Below are 21,083 nucleotides of genomic sequence, written 5' to 3' on the forward strand. Positions count from 1 at the left end.
CAATTAAGAATTAAAACCCAAAAAAGAAAGAAAAAAAAGTACCTCAACGGGTGGCTATGCAATTTATTCTTTTCTCATCATTTTATGCGGGTTGCGATGTGAATCACAATTCACCACCGGTTAAGGTTTACAATAGGACAGTATCTGCGCGCCAACGAAAAATGACTCATTCCGATTATAACAGTCGACAAAAACATCACGCCTCTTTCCACCTCTGAAAAGAAAGCTGGGAGTTTCAACGGTTTAGCTATGTTTCTTTTAAAGCTTCCCTCCTCTAATGGGTTTGATTTCCCCTCTTCTCGATGAGTTCTGATGATTCTTCACCATCGTCACCACGAATCAGTTCAATTCAACTGGATCAAACGCCTGAACCTTCTGCAAGCAGTTCTATCGCCGTCCCATACCCGCCGATTTCGTATTTGCCGATTGATCTGTTCGTCCGAAAGAGACGTCAAGACCTTAAACGTGGCCAGTTGACGTTCATGGATTCTTCCGGCAATCTCGTTTTCAGAGTCGACGGTGACTGCTCCAAATCCACTCCTCGACCCAGGAGACTATTGCTCGATGCTTCAGGAAATCCCATCTTTTCTATCTTCCCCTTCGATGTAAGATTCTTCTTTCTCTGTTGATTTTTCCTGAGATTTTATGAATAGTGGAAAAAAAATAAAAAAATGGAGATGCGGGGTATCGATCCCCGTACCTCTCGCATGCTAAGCGAGCGCTCTACCATCTGAGCTACATCCCCAACATGTTTCCAGTTTGCTGTTTTCTCATTTTTCTCTGATGCAAAATAGTTTCATGAAGTACTTAGGGGTTCTGATACATTAGTAGTACAACTCTCATTGTCCACTTAGCACAGTACCTGTATATGCACAATGCTGGATGTACAAAGGCAACTTTTTACAAGGATTTGAGAGAGTTTGACTGAATTTAAGGCATCCAAAAGGTGGATCAGTAAAGGCACCAAGTAGTATGGCCATGATTCATGTATTGGGCTTGGTAGCATAGTAGATACTTTGGTTGAATTAGTCGACAGCTGAGATAAACCGATTCCACCAATATTCGCTTGGTTCAATCCCTCTGTCATCCCATCTAAAATTGCCTCCAGCATAGTATCAAAAGGGCAAGAGTTGATCACACTATTTATAAGCTGTCCTTTATGGACCAAAAAGTATCCCCATTTCCAACTGATCATCCCATCGGGTTGAACACCTGTAACAATTAAAACTGAATCACTAATGGTGCTTCAAAGTGGTTTAGGTGGAAGAGAATACTCACAAAGTGGCAGTTCAGATTCAGCTGAACTTTGTTATTGATAAATAGATAGGTCTGTGGACTGAGATTTATTTGGATAATGCATTTGAAGTTTGGATATCCAATGTTGAATGGTGTCTAATATGGACATCGGCTGAAGTTATTAGAACGAAAAAGAGATTGACTCCTATCTTTCCAAATGTAGTAAAATGAAATGGCGAGTACTGAGAACGTCCAGTTCATAATGTAAGCATTCCACTGTAGTGCAGCACTCCAGTTCTAGCACATTTCAAGAAAAGAATTACCAGTTACATATTCAGTCCTTATTCTCAAGGACTAGCAAATAAAATATGTTTTGAAATATCACAGACCATGAACAAATGCCAAAGTGTTTCATCACATTTGTTACACAGAGGGCAAGTAGGAGAGATTGAGCACCACTTACCTAATACAGTTTTAACTAGTAAACCATTAGATAACATTTTATAATTGTGATTTTGGTTTACTTGTTTGTAGGGTAAATGGCAATGCTTTAAAGGGGAGAGTGACGACTGCAAGGATCTAGTGTTTAAGGTGCAAAAGACCTACTTGTCGCTTTTGATTACAGAGTTAGATGTGTTTCTGGTTGATGAGAACTGGGGAAGTTCAACATCAGATTTTAAGATTAGAGGTTGCCCCTTTCAAAGGTCTTGCACCATCTACAGAGGAAATTCCATTGTTGCTCAGGTAATGACTTAATTTTATTTCTTTGATTGTTTCCTTCCTAATGCAGTTCAGGTTGCATTTCTGTAGGTTGAATTAAGTTTACTTTAGATGTTACCCAAATTAATGTTGTTTAAAGTATAGACTCACATAAAAATGCTTCTGCATTCATATCAAGTTCCAACTTTGTCTTCAATAGCATTTTGTTTTCCTCCTATCTTAAATTGGTTCCCCTCTTACTAAAGTGGAAGATATAAATCCCCGAAAGTAGAATATTCAGTGCACATTTTTTGCCCTTTAAGTCTGTCACCTAGAATCTGTTCTGGAAGGCCTTCTCAATAAATTCATTCCTTCTCCCTCCTAGCTACCCTTCAGACTATCTTCACTGAGTCTGAATCCTGGTTGTTTTCATCTCTCAAAGGCTAACAGAGCCCTTGTCCAGATGGGTTCGATATGGATTTTCTTTGTGTATGTTAGACATTATTAAAGTGAATTGGATCTTATCAAGGTCTTTCAAAGCTTCTTCTCTAATCCCAGTCTGAGCAAAGGGATATTTCTCATTTGCCTGATTGCAAAGAAAGTGGGTGCTTCTTCTTGGGTTGTTTTCTCCCTATATCTCCTTGTAACTTGCTTTACAAGTTTATGGCAAAAGTCTTGTACAATATGATCAAATTTGTGGTTAATTTCCTCTTCAGTGATGACCAATCAGCATTCTTTCCTGGTCAAAAGTATTTTGGGAAACAGACACTCCCAAAAATTATGTCATAAATCACAGGTATCACAAAAGTATGCCAAATTGGCAGACGTCCCCTTTTCTGTTAGCACCATGAGTTGGAGAGAGGACAAGACAACTGTACCCCTCCTAGCATTCCTCTTCTAAATTTCAAATTTCCACTGTACCCATTTCAATATCCCTCTATAAACTGAAAAGATTTCTGTCATATTGTGCTCGTATTCCTTTTCAACATACAAAATAAGATTTTATTCAGAGGGAGAGAAGACAAAGAGGAAGAAGCAAGGATCGAATATGTGAAAATGGAAATTCATCCACCTTCAATGGCCTACCAAGAAGACCCAAACAACTTCACTGCTCCATCACCCACTCTCCATATTCTTCTTCTTGTCTTCTCCAATCCAAAACCCAACTTTGACAATCCTTTCCAGCCTTCTCTCCTCATCATCGTAATCTCTGTCAGCCCAGGTTTGTTAGGATTAGAGCGATCAATCACACACAATCGTATAGAAAACAAGGAAGAAAGGAGACATGGATTTTACCCTGGTTCACCTCAATGTGAGGCTACATCCAGCATTAAATTTTTCACTATATTCAATGTTCGATTACAAGAGAATATATATAAGCGCTAGAAACCCTAAGCCATAGCTATTCATGGGCTCAAGCCCAAACTCTAAAAAAACTCTGAGTCCCACAGAAACATGGACTCTCTACAGGCTATGGGGTGCTGCCCCCACACCCCCGCTCGCTCACTAGGGAGCGGGACCCCATTCCGTCGGCAACACAATGTGAAGCATGAGCCATACTCAACAATCCTTTCCAGCCATCTCTCCTCATCATTACAATCTCTATCACCCTAGATTTAATGTGTCACTGCACTAAAGGAGACACCATGTCATAACACAAGATAGGTGTTGAAGCTGATTATGCTATAGAACTGCTATCAAATCAAATGGTAAACTTATCTCTGCAAATTTAATATGAAATCAACCATCAAAATTCTCTCTTAGATTTTCTCTTCCTCTGTTTGACAAACCACCCTTGCTGCTATTCCACAACCCTACTAATTTTTTATATGTAAATCTTGTTGATTGGAGAATTTCAAACCCATTGAACAGAACTAACTTGCGGAGCTCCTATTTCAGAGGGGATGGGGGGATGATTTAATCAAAACCAGGAGTGACCTGTGTTTAATGAGCAACTTGCTTTTAAGCTTGTGACAATGACGGCATTGATGGAAGAAGGGGAAGACATGGGTGAGAAAATTAAAGTTTAGGGCCTTCCAGTTGGGGAATTTGATGGATGGCTTGGGTGGAGCTTTTTTGAATCCATGCCAGAAGAAGAGCATCAAAGGCTACCCGTGTATTACGTGGCCTGAATCTGGTGCTCTGGTGGCGTCTCTTTTGAAATTGCTACTCAAAGATTCGCTGCCAAGCTTGGAACATCTTGGGGATAGTGAGATTGATGAATGGTGGTAATCTTGATTCAAATTGTTGATTCAGGTTGAATTGGTGGATCCACACTTGATTTCTTGGGTTGTGGAGAAATACACGAAAACCAATTCATTTCACCTGAACCATGGTTGTACATCGTTGTACAACTTTGAAGAACAAAACAGAGATGAGTATGCAGGCTCAAGTAGTGAATCAGATTGTGAGTGCACCCTTAGTCCTCTGCAGAGAAGAACATGAGTTCTTAGGCAGAGAGATCAAGAAATCTCTTGCAAACTATTTAAACAATGAAGAGAGAATGCAAGACACAAGAGTAAGATGATAACTAAAGCCAGAGGTAATTGTAATGAGAAGGAGGAGGAGATCATCGGAAAGTCCTCCAATGATGGCATCTTGCTAAATACTATTGATTATTTTACTAAGGGCAAAACGTAAATTCACAATAGAATAAGGATATTTTAGGGATTATAAAATTATACAACCATGACTTGACTGAAAATACTAACAAGATGGACTATAGTGTTCAATTTTATTGGTAACGATTGTGGTGTGTTTGCCAATTTGGCATGCTCGCGGGATGGCTGTGATTTGTACTGTAGTTATTGGGGTGTATCTGAATTTTTCCCTATTACTTTTTACATCATTCTTCTTTGGCTTGAGATAGTGAGAGGATGTGATAGAAAGAATCATTTCACAGTTGCCTTTGTAAGATTGATATCCATAGGCTCGGTTCTTTGCAATGGGATCTTATTGTCAATGTCACGAACAAGATCTCATTCCCATTTGCCTTCATTGGTTGTGTTTACCATTGCACTTCTTCCCCCCTCCTCCCCCTCAATTATCCAATGGTTTTCAAAGACAGCCCTATTGGGTACTCTTATCTCCTATAGTATCCACCAAGGTTGCCCCTTTTCCCCCTAAATCTTTACTGTAGCTCTTGAAGCCTTCTCCAGAAGCATCCAGTCATGTACAGACCATCGGTTATTATCCCCGTCCATAATTGCATGGCCATAAGTTCTCACTAGTCATACCCTTTAGAGTTCTCCAGAAGCAATTCTTAGTTCTGGTTTTTCTGACTTGAAGGGTTTAATTGGAGCTGAGTCATTCTTGATCTTAGCCTTGTGTTATCTAGTCTCCCTATGCTTTACTTTTTCTGGGTTTGGGCTGATGGGTTCAAGTGTTACTATAGAGTTCGATGGGAGCTACTGGTTCTCTAAATGTGCTGTAGTTGGTTGGAGTAGCCACTTGGATATTGAAATCCCAAGTAATTTTCATTCATTTAGCCTCTTTTTCTTGTGTGACTGCATGCTTGTGTTTTTTAGCACAGTGGGGGTTCGGTGTCCTGATATTCACATTCTGCGTATTACCCATCAAAATGTACTTGCATCATTTGGCATATTGAGAAGTAATAGACCTGTTGAAGCTTTTCTTTTTTTTGCAGACGAGCCTGCTGTACAAGCTTAGGAAGATTATTGTTGGGAGGCGAAGATTTAAGTTGACAATATTCCCTGGATTTGTTGATCATGCTTTGATCGCGGCTTTGGTTGTAATCTATTTTGATGGGCGAAAATGACAAGAGATCCATTTAAGTATGGGCAAATCTGTTTGTAACCATTTTATCTTCCACAACGGGGTACTGTTTCCTGCCTCTCTCTTCAAACCCAATCCAGAGCACACCACGGTATGGATACCCTGTTTTCCTTCATCAGACCTGAAGTCATGAAGCCTGTTGTTGCCATCTTGCTGCAAGTGCAAATAAAGTTCCAACACAGAGATGACTCCTCCAAAGGCTAATGTTTCTCCCACAGTTAAACCAAAAAGCTCATAAAATCACTGAAAACTTTCTTCCTGTCATTGTGCCCCATTCTCATGTACTTCAAAGTCAATAATTCTTCACTTCAAAAAACTTAGGGGCCCTTCTCTGAAAATGTAGGGTAGGACAGTTATTCTTCATATGGAATCCATTCTTGTCAACATTTGTGACATTTCTTTGTTTCTTAATGACATTCTTCACATAGAATTTTAAAGTTCATCTTAGAGCATTTCATTGCTTCTTACTCCATACCTTCAAGATATGCCTTTGTTTAAAAAATATATAAAGCTCGTTCTAATCAAGTGGAAGTCGAATTAAGCATAACTTCTTATACTGTAGGAAAAGTTATTAACGTATGTGGTGTTTACTGTTTAGGCCAGGTTTAGGGTGGTTTAAATCAAATTTGGTCTAGGTTAGCATGACAAAATCCTAAATGTCTGTTTTGGTTTTGGTTTATTATAGTTTCTTAGTACTAAATTAATATCTATTAATTAGGGTTTTCTTAGTTTTTTTATTGTTGGTTGGTGTCCCCACATAGAGAAATGAGTTGATCCAAAATAAAGGAACCAAAAGAATTATAGACAAACTTAAAATAACCTTAGGAGAAGTAATTGGCTGGCTAGGTCTTATGTCCAATATGACCTTCAATATAATTGAGAGAACCCCTTCCATCAAAGGGGGAAGGGGCACCTTGTGACAAGGTGGACCCCCTTGAAAATATGATGGCACAGGGGAGGGGGAGGGGGAGGGATACCATCTACCTTTGGTCAAATTTGAATAAAATTGATTTGATTGGAAGACAAAGACCCCATGTAGCCCCCATCCCATTTAATTGGGTTAAGGCTTGTGTCGTGGGTTTACTTTTCAAACAATATTGAATTCTTATTACATTTTAATTCATTTGCTAAACCAAGAAAAAATTTGATTGATCTACTCATGTTTATAATATTAGATTTTTGGCATAATGGTCGTTAGCTTGATTGAAACAAAGTTTTAGATTGAAACTAATTATATAGATTTGGACCCTCAAATATTACAAGAAATGATCATTGTACTCAGTCCATAAAGACCAACAACGCCTTATAGTCTGAGGCCGTCAGACCAACAAGATTTGCTCAGACGGTAAGCCCATGGCACAGGGTGAACAATGCAGCACAACTCAAGAAGCAGAGGAGTTCGATCCACCCTTACTTCCTCATCCCTTTCCTTTGCTTGGAAACCACCATTCAGCAGCAGTCATTTGTCACAATATAAGAGAATCCAGCATCATTGCCTCATCCCTACCCATGCCTCCTTCTCCAGTTTAATGGGCTTACTTCAGCAACACAGAAGAGATTGTTCTAGTGTTAAGGCCTAGTTTGAGAGTCATGAATCAAAGGAATTCCACATATCATTCTTGACTAGCATTTTGTATAGATCTAGATCTAAATCTTAGTTTCTCACCGGATTTTGAGAAACCATTTGATGCGTCCAAAATCTGCTCAGCCCTTAGATCTCCTGAGAAGGACCTGCAAAACAAAGTGTCAGATGTGGCCCGACCACTGGGGTCGGGAGTCCACCTCCGAAGGCTAAGTCAATTGATGAACTTAATCACAAACGGCTCTGCTATAACACAGAGCTAAGGAATTAGTAACGGGAATACGATTCAGATAATAAGCATCTAAGTGTTCACGTTCAAGTGTGTGTATCTAGATCCCTCCCCCTTGTGGGGAGGCGATGTTTATATAGAGTGTACATTCGAATCTTCTTCGTTAGATGTATATGAGCATTCTTCGGATAGTCGTTGGATCTTAATAGATAGATCCGTTGAGTGATAGACTTCTACTAGTTTGGACTAGTAGAGTACTCCTAGGATAATCCGATCGTTTTCTGATGATTATCCTTTTGAAGGTGATAAGTGACAGTCGCCGAATTCTGCCTGTCGTCATTAGGTTAATTAACCTCCTCCATAAGTATTGGATTAGGGTGTGCCTGTAGCTGATTTAGTTTTCTTCCTCAGCAAGCGACTTCCTGAACCCGGCTCGTTCGGAAACGAGTTGATTCCCTTCGTCTCGACCGGAGTCGAAGGTTGAACCATGAATGAACCAAGTTCGATCATATTTTCTCCGTATCACCATTATAACAACCTTAAGACATTGCCCATCAAAGATCGAGGATCAAGGTTCAAAACCAAAATTATAACCAGCTTAAAGAGATTGTCCTTCAATGGTTTCTAATTCACTTATATCACAGCACAGCTATAACACCGATCAAGCTCTGCTGGTTTTGGATTCTACCAATCACTTGCAAATCTTGATTCAACTTCTGCCTCTCTCTTCCCCTTATTGGGTTTCTCATATTATTGAATAGCAGGAATTTGATGGATAGAGTGAAAGAATAGATCACATTGCTGCTTTTATGCAGTCAGTTTGCCGGCACATCTTCGGATTTTACATGATTGACATAATTTAGATGAACAAGCATAATCCTCGGCTTCTCACATATCCAACTCACCAATTAATTAGTCAGTGCACTTATCAATCAAATCTGATATGCAAGCAGATAAAATTCACACAGCAAATTGAATCTGAATCCTGACCTTATATGTATCCTTACATAGACAATACTCCCTTTTTGAAAAAAAAAAAAGATTCATTACCTTATATGTATCCTTACATAGACAATATTCTTTTCAGAAAAAAGAGTTTTTTATACGGCATCCACTTTTTTTTGGGGTGAAACTAGTGACCACGCACTATTATGTTGTAAATTACATGGCACCCACTTGAAAAATTATTAAGTTACCCATAGTTAAGTTTTGTTGTTAAAGTAAAATTACCTAAATGCCCTTACCCCCATTTAAGTCATTTAAAATTTAGAACAAATTGCACTGGCACCCCAAAATAAAGGCTTTAAAACACTGACACCTCACTTTATGTTTAAAAAACACAGACACCCCAATTCATTAAATACATTAGTCCATTCAGTTAGTAATGTTAGTCTTGTTTATTTTTTTCTAAATTCCAAAATTGCCCTTACTAAAATCTGAGAAAAAAAAAAATCTGACTTGAAAATCAAAACCATTCATATTCTCAATATTAATATCCTTACCTGCCTACGATGGCTTTCTACCTCTCCATTCATCTTCTCAAAATCTGAACCGAAAATCAAAACCATAGCTCTTTGAAAATCCAAAGCAGGTTGTAAGAAGAAAAAAAAGTTGTATTGTAAATCCCATTGATACTGGATGAGACCAAATTTGTTAAGCTTCCGATTCTGATCATTCCCACTTTCCCGCTTTCCGCTTCTGCTTCTTCTTCTTTTTTTTTTTCCCCTTTTACTCCTTTAGTTTAGATACTTCTTTTCTGCGATGGAGATTAATCGTTGTCCCTGACCGCCTGAACTTGAAATCTATAAAAGATTTCATTCAAGTTTGAGCAATCAGGTGACTCCAAAATTGAAAAACGTTTGCAGAGAATATTTCTCAACACCCTCTATTTTTTCGCTTGGTTTCAGAGTATTCTTAGGGAGAGAAAGTGAGAGAGAGTTCCTGACCGCTCAAATTTGATGCTCAAGACTCACGCCGCTCAAATTTGAAATCAATAAAAGATTTCATTCAAGTTTGAGCAATCAGGAACTCTAAAATTGAAAAAAACGTTTGCAGAGAATATTTCTTGACACCCTCTATTTTTCACTTTGGTTTCAGAGAGAGTTCCAGACCGCTCAAATTTGAAGCTCAAGACTTATGCCTTGCTCTATTTCTTCTTTTTCTTTTTTCTTTTTTCCATTTTTTTCCCATTTTCTTTTTCAGTTTCAATTCTTCAATTGTGTGTGAAGAAGAGAGATAGAAAGAGAGGAGGATTTCATATGGTAGATCAGATGAGATTCATTGCCGTATACCACCCATCAGTTTCAGTTATTTTAGATTTTAGTTGAGAAAGGGTATTTGAACCCATCGAGCATTTGAACCTCTCTGCTAGGAACCCATCGAGCATTTGAACCTCTCTACTGGCACTTTGGTTAGATGCCGGTGGGAACCGGCTTGGTGGAAGGTTTGCAAGGATCGATATGGCTATTGCAGGTCTGAGTGAAGGAGCTAACAGAGCCCAGTTTCTCATTTTCTGTTTTAGCTGTAACGTTGATGCGTCATTGTGTATATGAGGGTATAATAGTCTTTCAAATTGTATAACTAACCATATTAACGGAATAGGACCTGTGTGTTTTTCAAACATAAATTGGGGTGTCAGTGCTTTTAGGCTTCTATTTTGGGGTGTCCGTGTCATTTGCTCTAAAATTTAAAATACAAATTATGCAAATGCCCTTTAGGCAGTGAATGATATTTAATACCCTTACATACCCAACCCTTAGGCACCTATCTTCTACCTACACCTCATGGGAAAGTGCCCACCTTCACCGAAAATCTCTACCCACCCGAAATCTCTGTGTGCTTGGATTGCTTGATCTCCTCTCCAATCTCTCAAACACAATTTTAGCAGAAGAGTTGATCCGAGGACTATTGACAGTGAGCTCTCCAGTAGGACAGTAGGAATGGTGGTTGAATCAGGTGCTCTACGAATCGGGTCTTGCTCTTACTAGTGGATACTTTGCCGCAAAAAGCCTCATGTTGTCGATGGCAGTGATAGCTATCAAATGGCTTTGCTATTCTAGGGAAAACATCATCTACTGTGCACAATAGTACACATAAATACCAAATAATAGGCTGAAATTGAAGCATGATTTCAAATTTAGAAAGTCCAAAATAGGATTTCCCCCCCCCCGCTATTCTAAGCTTCGGAGGAGGGTTTCTATATCGACAAATTATTTGGTTTGGATTCGACTTATCTGAATCTAGAGAAAGTCTTGGGAGATCTTTGTGGTCAGAACCCGAAGAAGACGAAGAAGAAAGTGAAAGGTAAGAAGAAATAGTAACTAACTCTAAATCAAAATCTCTCAGCAATGGAAGACTCAATGAAGAATCCGCACTTGATGAAGAAGACTTAGAACTCCTATGAAGAAAATGCTTCAAAGACTTAGTTAGCTTTGATGTAGAAAAAGACCAAGATTTTTGCAAATTCTATATAGCTTGATTGATCGGCTGCTTCCTCTACATGAGAACCCCTCTCCATTCACTCAAACACTTCGACGCTTTGGGAGAGAACAAGTACAGATCCGTTTTAGATACCTCAATTCTCCACGCGAAATTTCGTCGTCTCTGAGAGCTTATCTCGTCCGACTTCGTTTTTGAAGCAACTAAAAGATGGACAATTGTGCGTCGCATAGGTACAAGCTTTCCATCAAAGAAGAGCTCATTAGTTGGAAGCATTGTAACCACATCTTCGAGTTTGAACTCAAAATCTTTGACTTCTTTCGCAGGAGCTTCTGGATCTTTTTTCTCCAGTAATTTCACCAATTTTTCGATGACGGAAGACATCTTTGATTCTTCTTTGTTGGGAAATCAGGACTGAAAGATGCTTGAGGACTCGACCATCTGTTGGTTATCTTTCTATTCTATAAATTAATGGAAGATAGATCCTTACCTGGATTCACTTTTCCCAATATAGAAAGATCTGCAGCGGGAAAATTTGGAATCCACGTTCTCATTCCTCCACGAAAAATCACCAGTTAATTTCCATAATCACATGAAAAGGGAATAGACTTCACAACCCACATGCTATTGTGGATGAATGGTAAAAGATCGAGATCCAAAGCAAAAGGAGAATGAGATCCTGGAAAAAAAGCTTCCTCCTTCTTGCGTTTTTGGAGAGATGAGAGCGAGAGCCGTTTTTAGAAACTTACGAACGCCGTAATGCAATTGTGTTACAAGTGATGCGGTTGTTACCAAAATATAAACCTATATTTTGTAACCGCCCAAAAGTGAGTTTTCACTTTTTCCCTTGGGCATATTATTATTAATAAATGCCAACATCTCCCACTTGCACAATGACAAGTGTCAAACTCTTTGTCACAGGTGTGCCCGAGACATAAATGTATATCCCAGATATACACATTTCGATCTCTCTATCACAGTGTGTCCCAGACACACATGTATATCCCAGATATACACATTTCGATCTCTCTATCACAATGTGTCCTAGACACACATGTATATCCCAGATACACACATTTTGATCTCTCTACTATGTATCCTAGATACATAGACCACTTATGTCCTAGACACTAACATCCACAAGTCATACTGGCAAATGGGTTGTGCGATTGGTGATATACCTGCACTCGTGAGCCCCAAACTAGAAACCTTCCCAGAAGGCCAGAATGGTAGCATCACTCAACGAAACACATCAAATAAGCATTAGTATACCACAGTGTCCTAGGTTTATTCAAACTCACCAGACAAAAGGTACCTCGATCCCTATAAGAGATCACCTTCTTGTCCTTAGAATGTTCATTAATGTAACTAATATAGTTTGCGCTAGCAAACACTCTTAAGGTGCAGTTGAGTCAAGCTTTTCCTTTTGCCCCAAATCATCATTACACTGGGGATTGACTCCTTCCCCGGTAATGCCACTTTAGGTCGAATTAGTCATGACCATAAGTAACACCCCAAAGTAGCCACATCAACCCCTCGTTTCATGATGTTCCCAAAACCCCAAAGCACACTAAGGCCCCAAAAACCCCCCCCCCCCCCAAAAAAAAGGGGGGGGGCCCCCCCCCCCCCTTTCCCCTTTTTTTGGGGCACATTTTTTGGTTTTTTTTCCCCCCCCCCCCTAAATCCACCAAGGGGATACCCTATTTGGATTACCCGGGGAGTGAATTACAGTCCCGCCGATCAAGTTTAGGAACGATCATAGTCACTTAGCACAATAATATAATCAAAAGCAAGAACAATTCCTTGTATCCAAATAATTTAATAATAAAAGTCGAGAAAGTACCTCAGAAGGATTCACAAATAACATCAGAGTGCAGAAAGGATTTCATTAGTATAAACAATCAAGTGTGAAAAGGAGGGAGGAAACCCATCCTATAATAATAGCGGAAGATGAGACGACTAAAAGTAAAGGTTACAACCGATTCACCAAATAACAAGTGAAACAACTAAGCTATAGTCCCGACAATTCAAATAAAAGGTTAAAAAGGGAATGAGGCGACATCCCATCCCTAACACACAAATATAAAACTGAACTCGCTACAAACAAGTCCCGATCTCGGTCTACTCGCCTTTATCAACTGGTTCATCGCCACCAAGATATGATACAAGTCTTCAACTCGGCCTCCAGAGGGTTGACTGCCACAATCAACAAGTGGTAGTACCGCAGAAAGTCTAACAAAATATGTTGCAAAAAGGAGTGAGTTCGAAAGAACTCAAGAAGGTAGTCATTCCATAAAATATAAACCATATGATACAAGCCATAGCATGATGCAATATGATATGGAACACATGATGCAAGTATGGTTCTAACTCTATGAATGCTGGTCTCTAAGGTAGACATGCTTTAAGTCATAGCACCATACTTCTCTGGGTCGTCTGTCATTCTCCCGCTCCATATCTTGGGAATGCCCGGGAATATCGGTAAAGTCCTCAAAAAAACCATGGTTGGGGATTTAGTCACCACTCTCTCACATCACCATTTGGTATAAGTATTGGCGCATGTCACAGTAAAGCCTAGCCCAATGCAAGTCATCTACTCAGTCATATCAACTCAGATCCAGATACGTCCATTCCTCGCCCCCGGCGATCCTTTCCGGTATCCTTCTTACTAGAGTCAGCGTAATCCTTGGATTACGGACTCATCAACCCTATTGGTCATCCACAAATAGTAAACAGGAAGCTCTCACGTCCTCTCACGGGTTGGTTACCGGTCTTGAGCGCCCGTGAGCCCAAGTCTATCCATTTGCAACCCTACCAATAAATGGCTCCCACAATGAGATTTATGACCTCTCACGGGTTGGTTACCGGTCTTGAGTGCCCACAAATCCCCACTGCTACCACTGGTCGTTCGGTCTCAATGCCCTTCCGATTCGGGTCTGATACGACAGGGACATCCTAGCCAAACCACTAGACAGTCCTATGTATGTCATCCAATAACCCGGGAAAGAGTCGATAGGCACCTTCGGAGAACATCCCATACTATTCCCTCCGGTGCCCAAGGATAGAAGCGTCAATAGGACACTCCCCAATCCCAAGTTATACGTAGGCAATCACATATTCAAGTTCATCACTTTTCATGCATCCAATACATCTTCATAATACAAGTTAAATCATGATATTGAAATGAATCGTCATAGACATAAGTAAACAAGAATAGTAATGTAACATGACAAGAGTATAAAGATTTCAATACTACTGTTCTAAAACATATATCACAGTCTTATAACGATTAAAAGAAATCAAGAGATTCTATTCATAAATAAGAACATAAATCATAAGTTGATGATCTATATGTTTATGGAGATAACCATCCTTACCTTAGGTTGAGTTGATGATGAATTGAGAATACCAAGAATTAGTCCAAAAGAATTGTTAAGACCCTAAACAAACATCAATAATAAGTTAGAGAAGAAGTCGGGAAGATCGGATGTCAAACGGATCAAAACGGAGCAAGGTTGCTGTCAGCAACAAGTTTGGTCGATGGTATTGGTCGATGGTATCGACCAAAAGGATCGACCAAAATTGTCTTCGAGACAGAATAGTGGATTTTGGGGATTTTGGTCCGAAATGGGTCTTCCGGGGTTCGGATCGATCTAAAACTTGGAGGGATGATTAATAACAATGTAAGAACACTACCTAGCAAGTATTATCACAATCCAATGGTCCAAATGAAAACCCCCAAATTGAGGTCCTATGTTCTAAAGACAAGAATCCTAGCATTCATGAGAAATTGATGTAATTGAAAGGGAAGCTAGAGAATTAGTTGGGGAATAGGTTAGGAACATGATTACAATCATTTGCAAGCCAGAGATTAGACTAATCATACTCCACATCTCAGTTTAGTATAAGAAATCAAGTTGTTAAGCAAGGAATCATGGTAATGTATATGTAAGGATCAAGATGCAAGTGAAGCATAGCAAGAATGAAGGAAAAGCAAGTATAAATGGGAAGAGACGTTCGTGGCAAGGTGTTTGCAAGATTGCAGCACCTTGGCCATGGTCTCATCAGTAAAAGAAGAAGGGAAGTGAGTAGAATAGAGAGCAAGAGAGAGAATCATACCTTAGAAGATGGTAGTTGGAGAAGAGAGACAAGGATTCTTGTAGAAGGTCATCACCCAAGCTAAGGAGGAGCATAAGAGGAGCCTTCCATTGTTCTCAGGTGTTGAAATGAGTAAAATATCGTTATAGGTTCAAGGTTTCATTTAAATAGATGAAGGAATATCCAAAAAGCATCTTTTTCTCGATTCTGGGCAACTTTGGTCGATGGTCCTTGGTTGATGGCATCGACCAAAGAGCATCGACCAAAACAGGTAACAGGTTTTAGCAGAAAATCCAAAAATAGTTCAGCAACTTTGAATTGGGAATCGGAGGGCTATACAAGGTCAAATTGAGTGAGGTTTTCTCCTACAAGTCAATCAAGAAGTCTAGTTTCCAGAAATACCTTTGGATCAAGCATGTGAGGTCATTAGGTCCACCAAATAAGCTCACCTTCTTCGATGCGCAAGCAGGATTTGCCAGACATAGTTCAGCAACTTCGGACAGGGATTTGGAGGGCTATATGGGGTCAAATGGAGTGGGGTTTTCTCCTACAAGTCCATCAAGAAGTTTAGTTTCCAGAAATATATTTGGATTGAGCACAGGAGTTCATTTGCTATTTCAACTAATTCACCCCTCTTCGGTGCGCAGATTCAAAACTAACACTGACAATGCTCTCAAGTGAGAGGCATCATCATCAATGTTCACGGGCTTGGGTTCCAACACCAAATCATCAACCAAAAGGGTCCACAAGTCTCATTTCCCCCACTTTGGGTTTTCGGACCTACAAACATAATAGGTCCCGGGCCGGGCCAAGGTAGGATAAGGCCAAACATTACAAATCTACCCTAAGGGAAAGGTCTGACATGGCTTCCTAAGGTTTTCAAAGATAATAATATTGAAATTAAAGTCCAACTTTTAAGGTCTAACATTGAACTAGTCTTTCTTTATCCCAAAATAAATAGGGTGTCCGGGCTAGGTTTGGGCTGGATGTTACAATATACGTGCTATGGTGGAGCATTCTATACACAATAGAACGTATGTCCTTCCCAACACCATACAGGTCTTAGTCTAGTTGCACCTCTTGCACCTAACCCGAGTTACTTTATTGTTGCTAGCCTAGCGCCACATGAAGTAGTCACACCTGTGGCTTCTATAGGCAACATCAATAGTGGGGACATTCATGTCGATTGTAAAACCCAGCCCTAACCTTGACCCGGAAACCTTGTTATTTGTAGGTCCGATGACCCGAAGTAAAGTAAGAAGTCAGCTTTGGGCCATCCCAATAGAGGACTTGGTGTCTGGCTTTGAATCCATGAAAGTTGATGATGAGGTTCTATTTATGGAAACTGAATCCTGATGAAGATCTAATTAGTTGATGGACTTGGAGTGCTCTCTATCTTGGTTTGAAGGCATTTCTACCTATTAGGTAAGTCACTTGACTTGTGTGCAAAACCCCTTTAGGATTGGATTTGATCTGGGCCTTCAATTCCCTGTTTTGGTCTTGCTGTCAGCATTGGTCGACTGATTGGTCGATCGGGCCATCGACCAATCCACTCGACCAATGAGTGCTGTCTTTGGCAATTAGGTTGTTCTTGCTCTATTTAAGTCCAATCTCGAGTCCACTTCGTATTTGCTGCCTCCAAACCCTCCGGAACGAACCGAAGACCTCTCGCAAGTCATCTCTCTTGCATCCTTGGTGTTTTCTTGACGGATCTTCGTCGAAACTCTTTTTTGCATCAAAAGGTATGTCTACTCTCTCTTCTTCTCCTCCATCTTTGTTTTTCTTTCCTTTTTGAGTTGAGGCAGTAGAAGAGATGCTGCATTCTCTCGTTGCAAACATCTCCGAACATGTTCTCATGATCATCCTAAGGATTTGAGGCTAGAACAATGATCTTAACCATGATCATTGCAAGCTTTTGAAGGAATCATGATCAAACCATGATCTAATCTTTGATTAAACTTCTAATCTGAATTCGATCTCTTTGGATCTTCTTTGTTGATCATGTTAGTAGTTAATTACCGTGTTTTCTTTCCATGATCCATAATCTATAGATTTCTAGTTGTTCTCTTCTACCATACTATGTGTTCTTCATGATGCATGGTAGTTACATATATGGTAGGTTTTATTTCCTTATTTAGATTTATGCTTCTAAGCCTTATTCCATGAAGATCTATGTATGTTTTCATGATACCATTACCGAAAGCAATGATCCATCCTCCTATTGTTCTTGTCTTTGTTTTCTATTTCAAATTCATCAAGATCCATGACTGATTTAATTATGGTAACTTTTTGTTTCCTAATTTGGATCTTGATATCTTGATTGGATTAGTGTTTTGAGGTCCCCTATATGTTAGAATACCGCTGATGTAGTCTACCCCTTGATTAGTACCCTTTTGAACCACCAAATTCGATTTCATATCTTAAAACTCTGTTTTTTTAGGCTCTCGTCTGCATTGGTCGATCGATTGGTCGACTGGACCACTCGACCAATCCACTCGACCAATGAGTACAAGAACTCCAGTTTGGTCTGCTTCGGATGTTTTGATATCTTTTCTGTTAGGGATCTTTCCTAATATGTTGTATATACTTGTTTAGGACATTCTTCTCAAGTTTGCCAAGATCTTACTTGATTTCTTAGGATTCCTTTGCGAGTTATAAAAGGTAAGGATGGTTATTTCCTTAATTACATAGATAGCATGAATCTAGTTTCTATATTTGAATATCATAGATATGATTCCTAAATTAGATTCTTACAATGATATACTATTGTTGCATAACTTTGATTACAGTAGCATTATTTATTCATGTTGAATTGATTCATGTATGATTTACTTACCAATGTTATACAAATGATTGTAATTATTGATTTCTTTCCATATATGAAGTTACCATATATGTGATGATATGAATTGATGCATGTGTATGCTTAAGTATGGTTTGGAAAGGAGAGGTGTCCTTTTGACACTTCTGTCCTTGGACTACTACGGGAATATTATGGGATGTTTCCGGAGATGCCCTCTGGACACCTTCCTAAACTGTTGGATGACATATCTAGGATTTGTCTAGTAGTGTTTGGCTAGGATGTCCTGTTATGTCGACCCTAATCGGAGGGGTATTGAGACCACGACCCGTGGTAGCTGGGGATTCATGGGCGCTCAAGCCGGTAACCAACCCGTGAGGGCGATCACATTGTGGGGCCTTTTTGGTAGGGTTGCATTGGTTAGACTTGGGCTCACGGGCGCTTAAGACCGGTAACCAACCCGTGAGAGGACGTGAGAGCTTCCCGTTTACCATATGTGGTGATCAATAGGGTTGGTGAGTCCGTAGTCGGCATGGGACTCTAGTGTGAAGGATACCGGAAAGGTCGCGTGGCGGGTGGTATCTCGGTCGCTTGTGTAACTAAGTGAAGACTTGCATTTGGCTGGTTTTCCCCGCTGCGCCGCTATACCAATGGTTGTGAGAGAGTGTGTTGACTTAACCCCTCGCCAAGGTTTGTCCCGAGGGATGAAGGACCCATTACCTCGGCGCTCGGCCGGTGAATGATCCGTGAGGAATCCAGTTCTTAAATGGTTGGGTGTGGTGGACTTTCCTAAAGAGTCGTCTTGACTTAAAGCTGTCCCAAGAGCCGCATCATGGTTAGATTCATTCATTCATTGTTTGTCTCATATCATATTGCATTCTGTTGTTCGAATCCTACCATTTATGTTATTATGGATTTTTACGCCTTCCGAGTTTCTTTGAAACTCATTCCTTTATTGTCATGTTGTTAGACTATCCCAGGTCCGGTACTATGCGGTCCCTATGAAGAAGCGCAAGGCGAGGGCTTCTCCGGGTGATTGCGTTCTACTTACTCAAGTCCCCGGGGTTTGCCCGTCGATGCTTAGTCCGACCATTGGTGGAGCGTCCTTGTGCCATTTATGGTTTACACTTTGGTGTTGTCTATGTGGGAACAATTTAGTTACCCAATGTACTTGTTCTGGGGATTAGGTTTTGTCTAGTTTATTCTTTTAGAGCTACTTTTCCGCTGTTGTGTGGGATTTTGCCTCCTTTACTTATCCGTTTGATACTCGATTATATCTATTATTCGATTCATTTATGATTCATTCTTTATTGGATCTATGATTTATCTTCCGCACTCTTGTTATGATTGTTCATGATTATGTTATTGTTTATGTGGGAGGTTGATCACTCGATACCTGATCTTCGGGCTGTGGATCACACTCTCGGGTATGCCAGATAGGGTACCGGCTGGGAGGGCGTGACATCGATTCTCTTCACAATAGAGACACTCATCTTGATTCCAAATCAAGGCAACAACATGATTATGAATTGACCTACACAAGGTCATTCACAATCCGTCTCATCTCTGCTCGCCTCCAAAGCACTAGAGGCGAATGCTCGTGTGAGTGAGCCATTCTTATGCCTATTGACATATTATGTTTTATGCTAGAAGAACACAATCACATAGAAAGTAGAAAATTAAATGTTGGAATGAACTCATATTACTCAATAATAAGAAAGTTTCAGTACAAAAGTAAGTCACAATCTACGCAAGCCCAAGGACTTTACATGAGAAATAAAAACATCCTTGGTGATAGGTTTGGTAAGAGGGTTAGCTACCATATGACTAGTAGATATGTGTTTAACTACAACTTTTTTCCTTACTACAATGTCTCTAACAAAATGATATCTCACTTGTATATGTTTGGTCTTTCCATGATACTTGGGGTTCTTGACATAACTAAGAGCTTCCATACTATCATAGAAGACAAGGGCAGGCTCTTTGGATGTCAACACAAATCCAGTATGTAATAGGAACATTCTCAACCAAACAGCCTCCTATACTGCAGCTGAGCATGCCACATACTCTGCTTCCATGGTTGAGAGTGATATACAAGTCTGCTTCTTGCTACACTAGGAAATGGCCTAGCCATTCAACAAGAAAGCATATCTAGAGGTTGATTTGTGCTCATCAATGTCTCTAGCCCAGTTGGCATTGTTATAGCCAACCAATCACAAATCCGATCCTTGGCAACACAACATGTAGTTTACTCATTCCTTTTAGATATCTCAATATCCTCTTGGCTGATTTCCGGTGTTCTATGCCTGGGTTTGATTGGTACCGACTAACCAACCCGCTGCATAACAAATATCCGGCCTAGTACACATCATAACGTACATAAGGCTACATATAGCACTGGAATGTGGAACTCTTTCCGTCTTTGTTTTCTCTTATAGAGTCTTAGGGGACCCATATCAAGGCTTAAATGCAAACCCTTCTCCACTAGAGTATCTATTGGTTTGCAGTTGTGCATCTCGTATCTCTTCAAGTCATTGTCTATATAGGTCTCTTGAGATAAACCTAGTAATCTCTTTTGCCTATTTCTGACAATCTTGACACCAAGCACATAGCTTGCTTCACCTATGTCCTTCTTATCAAATATGGAGGACAAACATTTATTAATGGTTTCCAATAGCTTCTTACTATTGCTAGCTATGAGTATGTCATCTACATACAGTGTCAGAATGACATAATTACCATCAAATCTCTTGGTGTAAACTCAATGATCTTCCTCAAGCATGGAAAAGCCATTTTCCATCATAGCTTGGTGGAAGCACACATTCCATTGTCTAGATGCTTGCTTTAAGCCATATATGGACTTCTTGAGCTTGCACACTTTGTGCTCCAGTCCCTTAGCTTCAAAGACTTGAGGTGATCCGTACAGATCTCTTCCTCTAGTTCTCTATTGAGAAAGTAGTCTTTACATCCTCCATCTGAGCAACAATAGCTATTATGGGGCGGATGGAGGCAAGCCTAACCACAAGGGAAAAAGTTTCCTCATAATCAACGTCCTCTCTTTAGGTGTAGCCCTTAGCCACTAAACGAGCCTTGAATCTCTTAATAGATCCATCCGCCTTTCTTTTAATCTTGAGAACCCACTTGTTCCTAATTGCCTTTCGGCCTGGAGGTAAGTCAACCAAGTCCCAGACATGGTTAACTTTCAT

The 21,083-nt window shown here is 39.9% G+C and overlaps 1 protein-coding gene and 1 non-coding gene across 2 annotated transcripts; one reads left to right on the top strand and one right to left on the bottom strand.

The window, feature by feature from the left end:
• The first annotated feature begins 125 nt into the window (after positions 1-125).
• Positions 126-6,188, top strand: LOC149022442 (protein LURP-one-related 7-like). The gene is made up of 3 exons (XM_089150544.1): positions 126-605; positions 1,771-1,980; positions 5,582-6,188. The coding sequence occupies exons 1-3, from the start codon at positions 303-305 to the stop codon at positions 5,711-5,713; spliced, it is 645 nt and encodes a 214-aa protein (XP_089006670.1). The 5' UTR covers positions 126-302; the 3' UTR covers positions 5,714-6,188.
• Positions 673-745, bottom strand: TRNAA-AGC (transfer RNA alanine (anticodon AGC)). The gene has a single exon. It is a non-coding gene; the product is annotated as a tRNA-Ala (tRNA).
• Positions 6,189-21,083: the final 14,895 nt, after the last annotated feature.

This window comes from Hakea prostrata, chromosome 3, assembly GCF_041222555.1.
Source record: "Hakea prostrata isolate BN-2017 chromosome 3, UWA_Hpros_2, whole genome shotgun sequence".
Taxonomy (NCBI): Eukaryota; Viridiplantae; Streptophyta; class Magnoliopsida; order Proteales; family Proteaceae; genus Hakea; species Hakea prostrata.

Excerpts from the sequence above, each read along its gene's own strand:
- LOC149022442 (XM_089150544.1), top strand. The coding sequence starts at position 303 with ATGAGTTCTGATGATTCTTCACCATCGTCACCACGAATCAGTTCAATT. Across the intron at positions 606-1,770 it reads TTTCTATCTTCCCCTTCGAT|GGTAAATGGCAATGCTTTAA; the intron begins GTAAGATTCTTC and ends ACTTGTTTGTAG. Across the intron at positions 1,981-5,581 it reads GAAATTCCATTGTTGCTCAG|ACGAGCCTGCTGTACAAGCT; the intron begins GTAATGACTTAA and ends TTTTTTTTGCAG.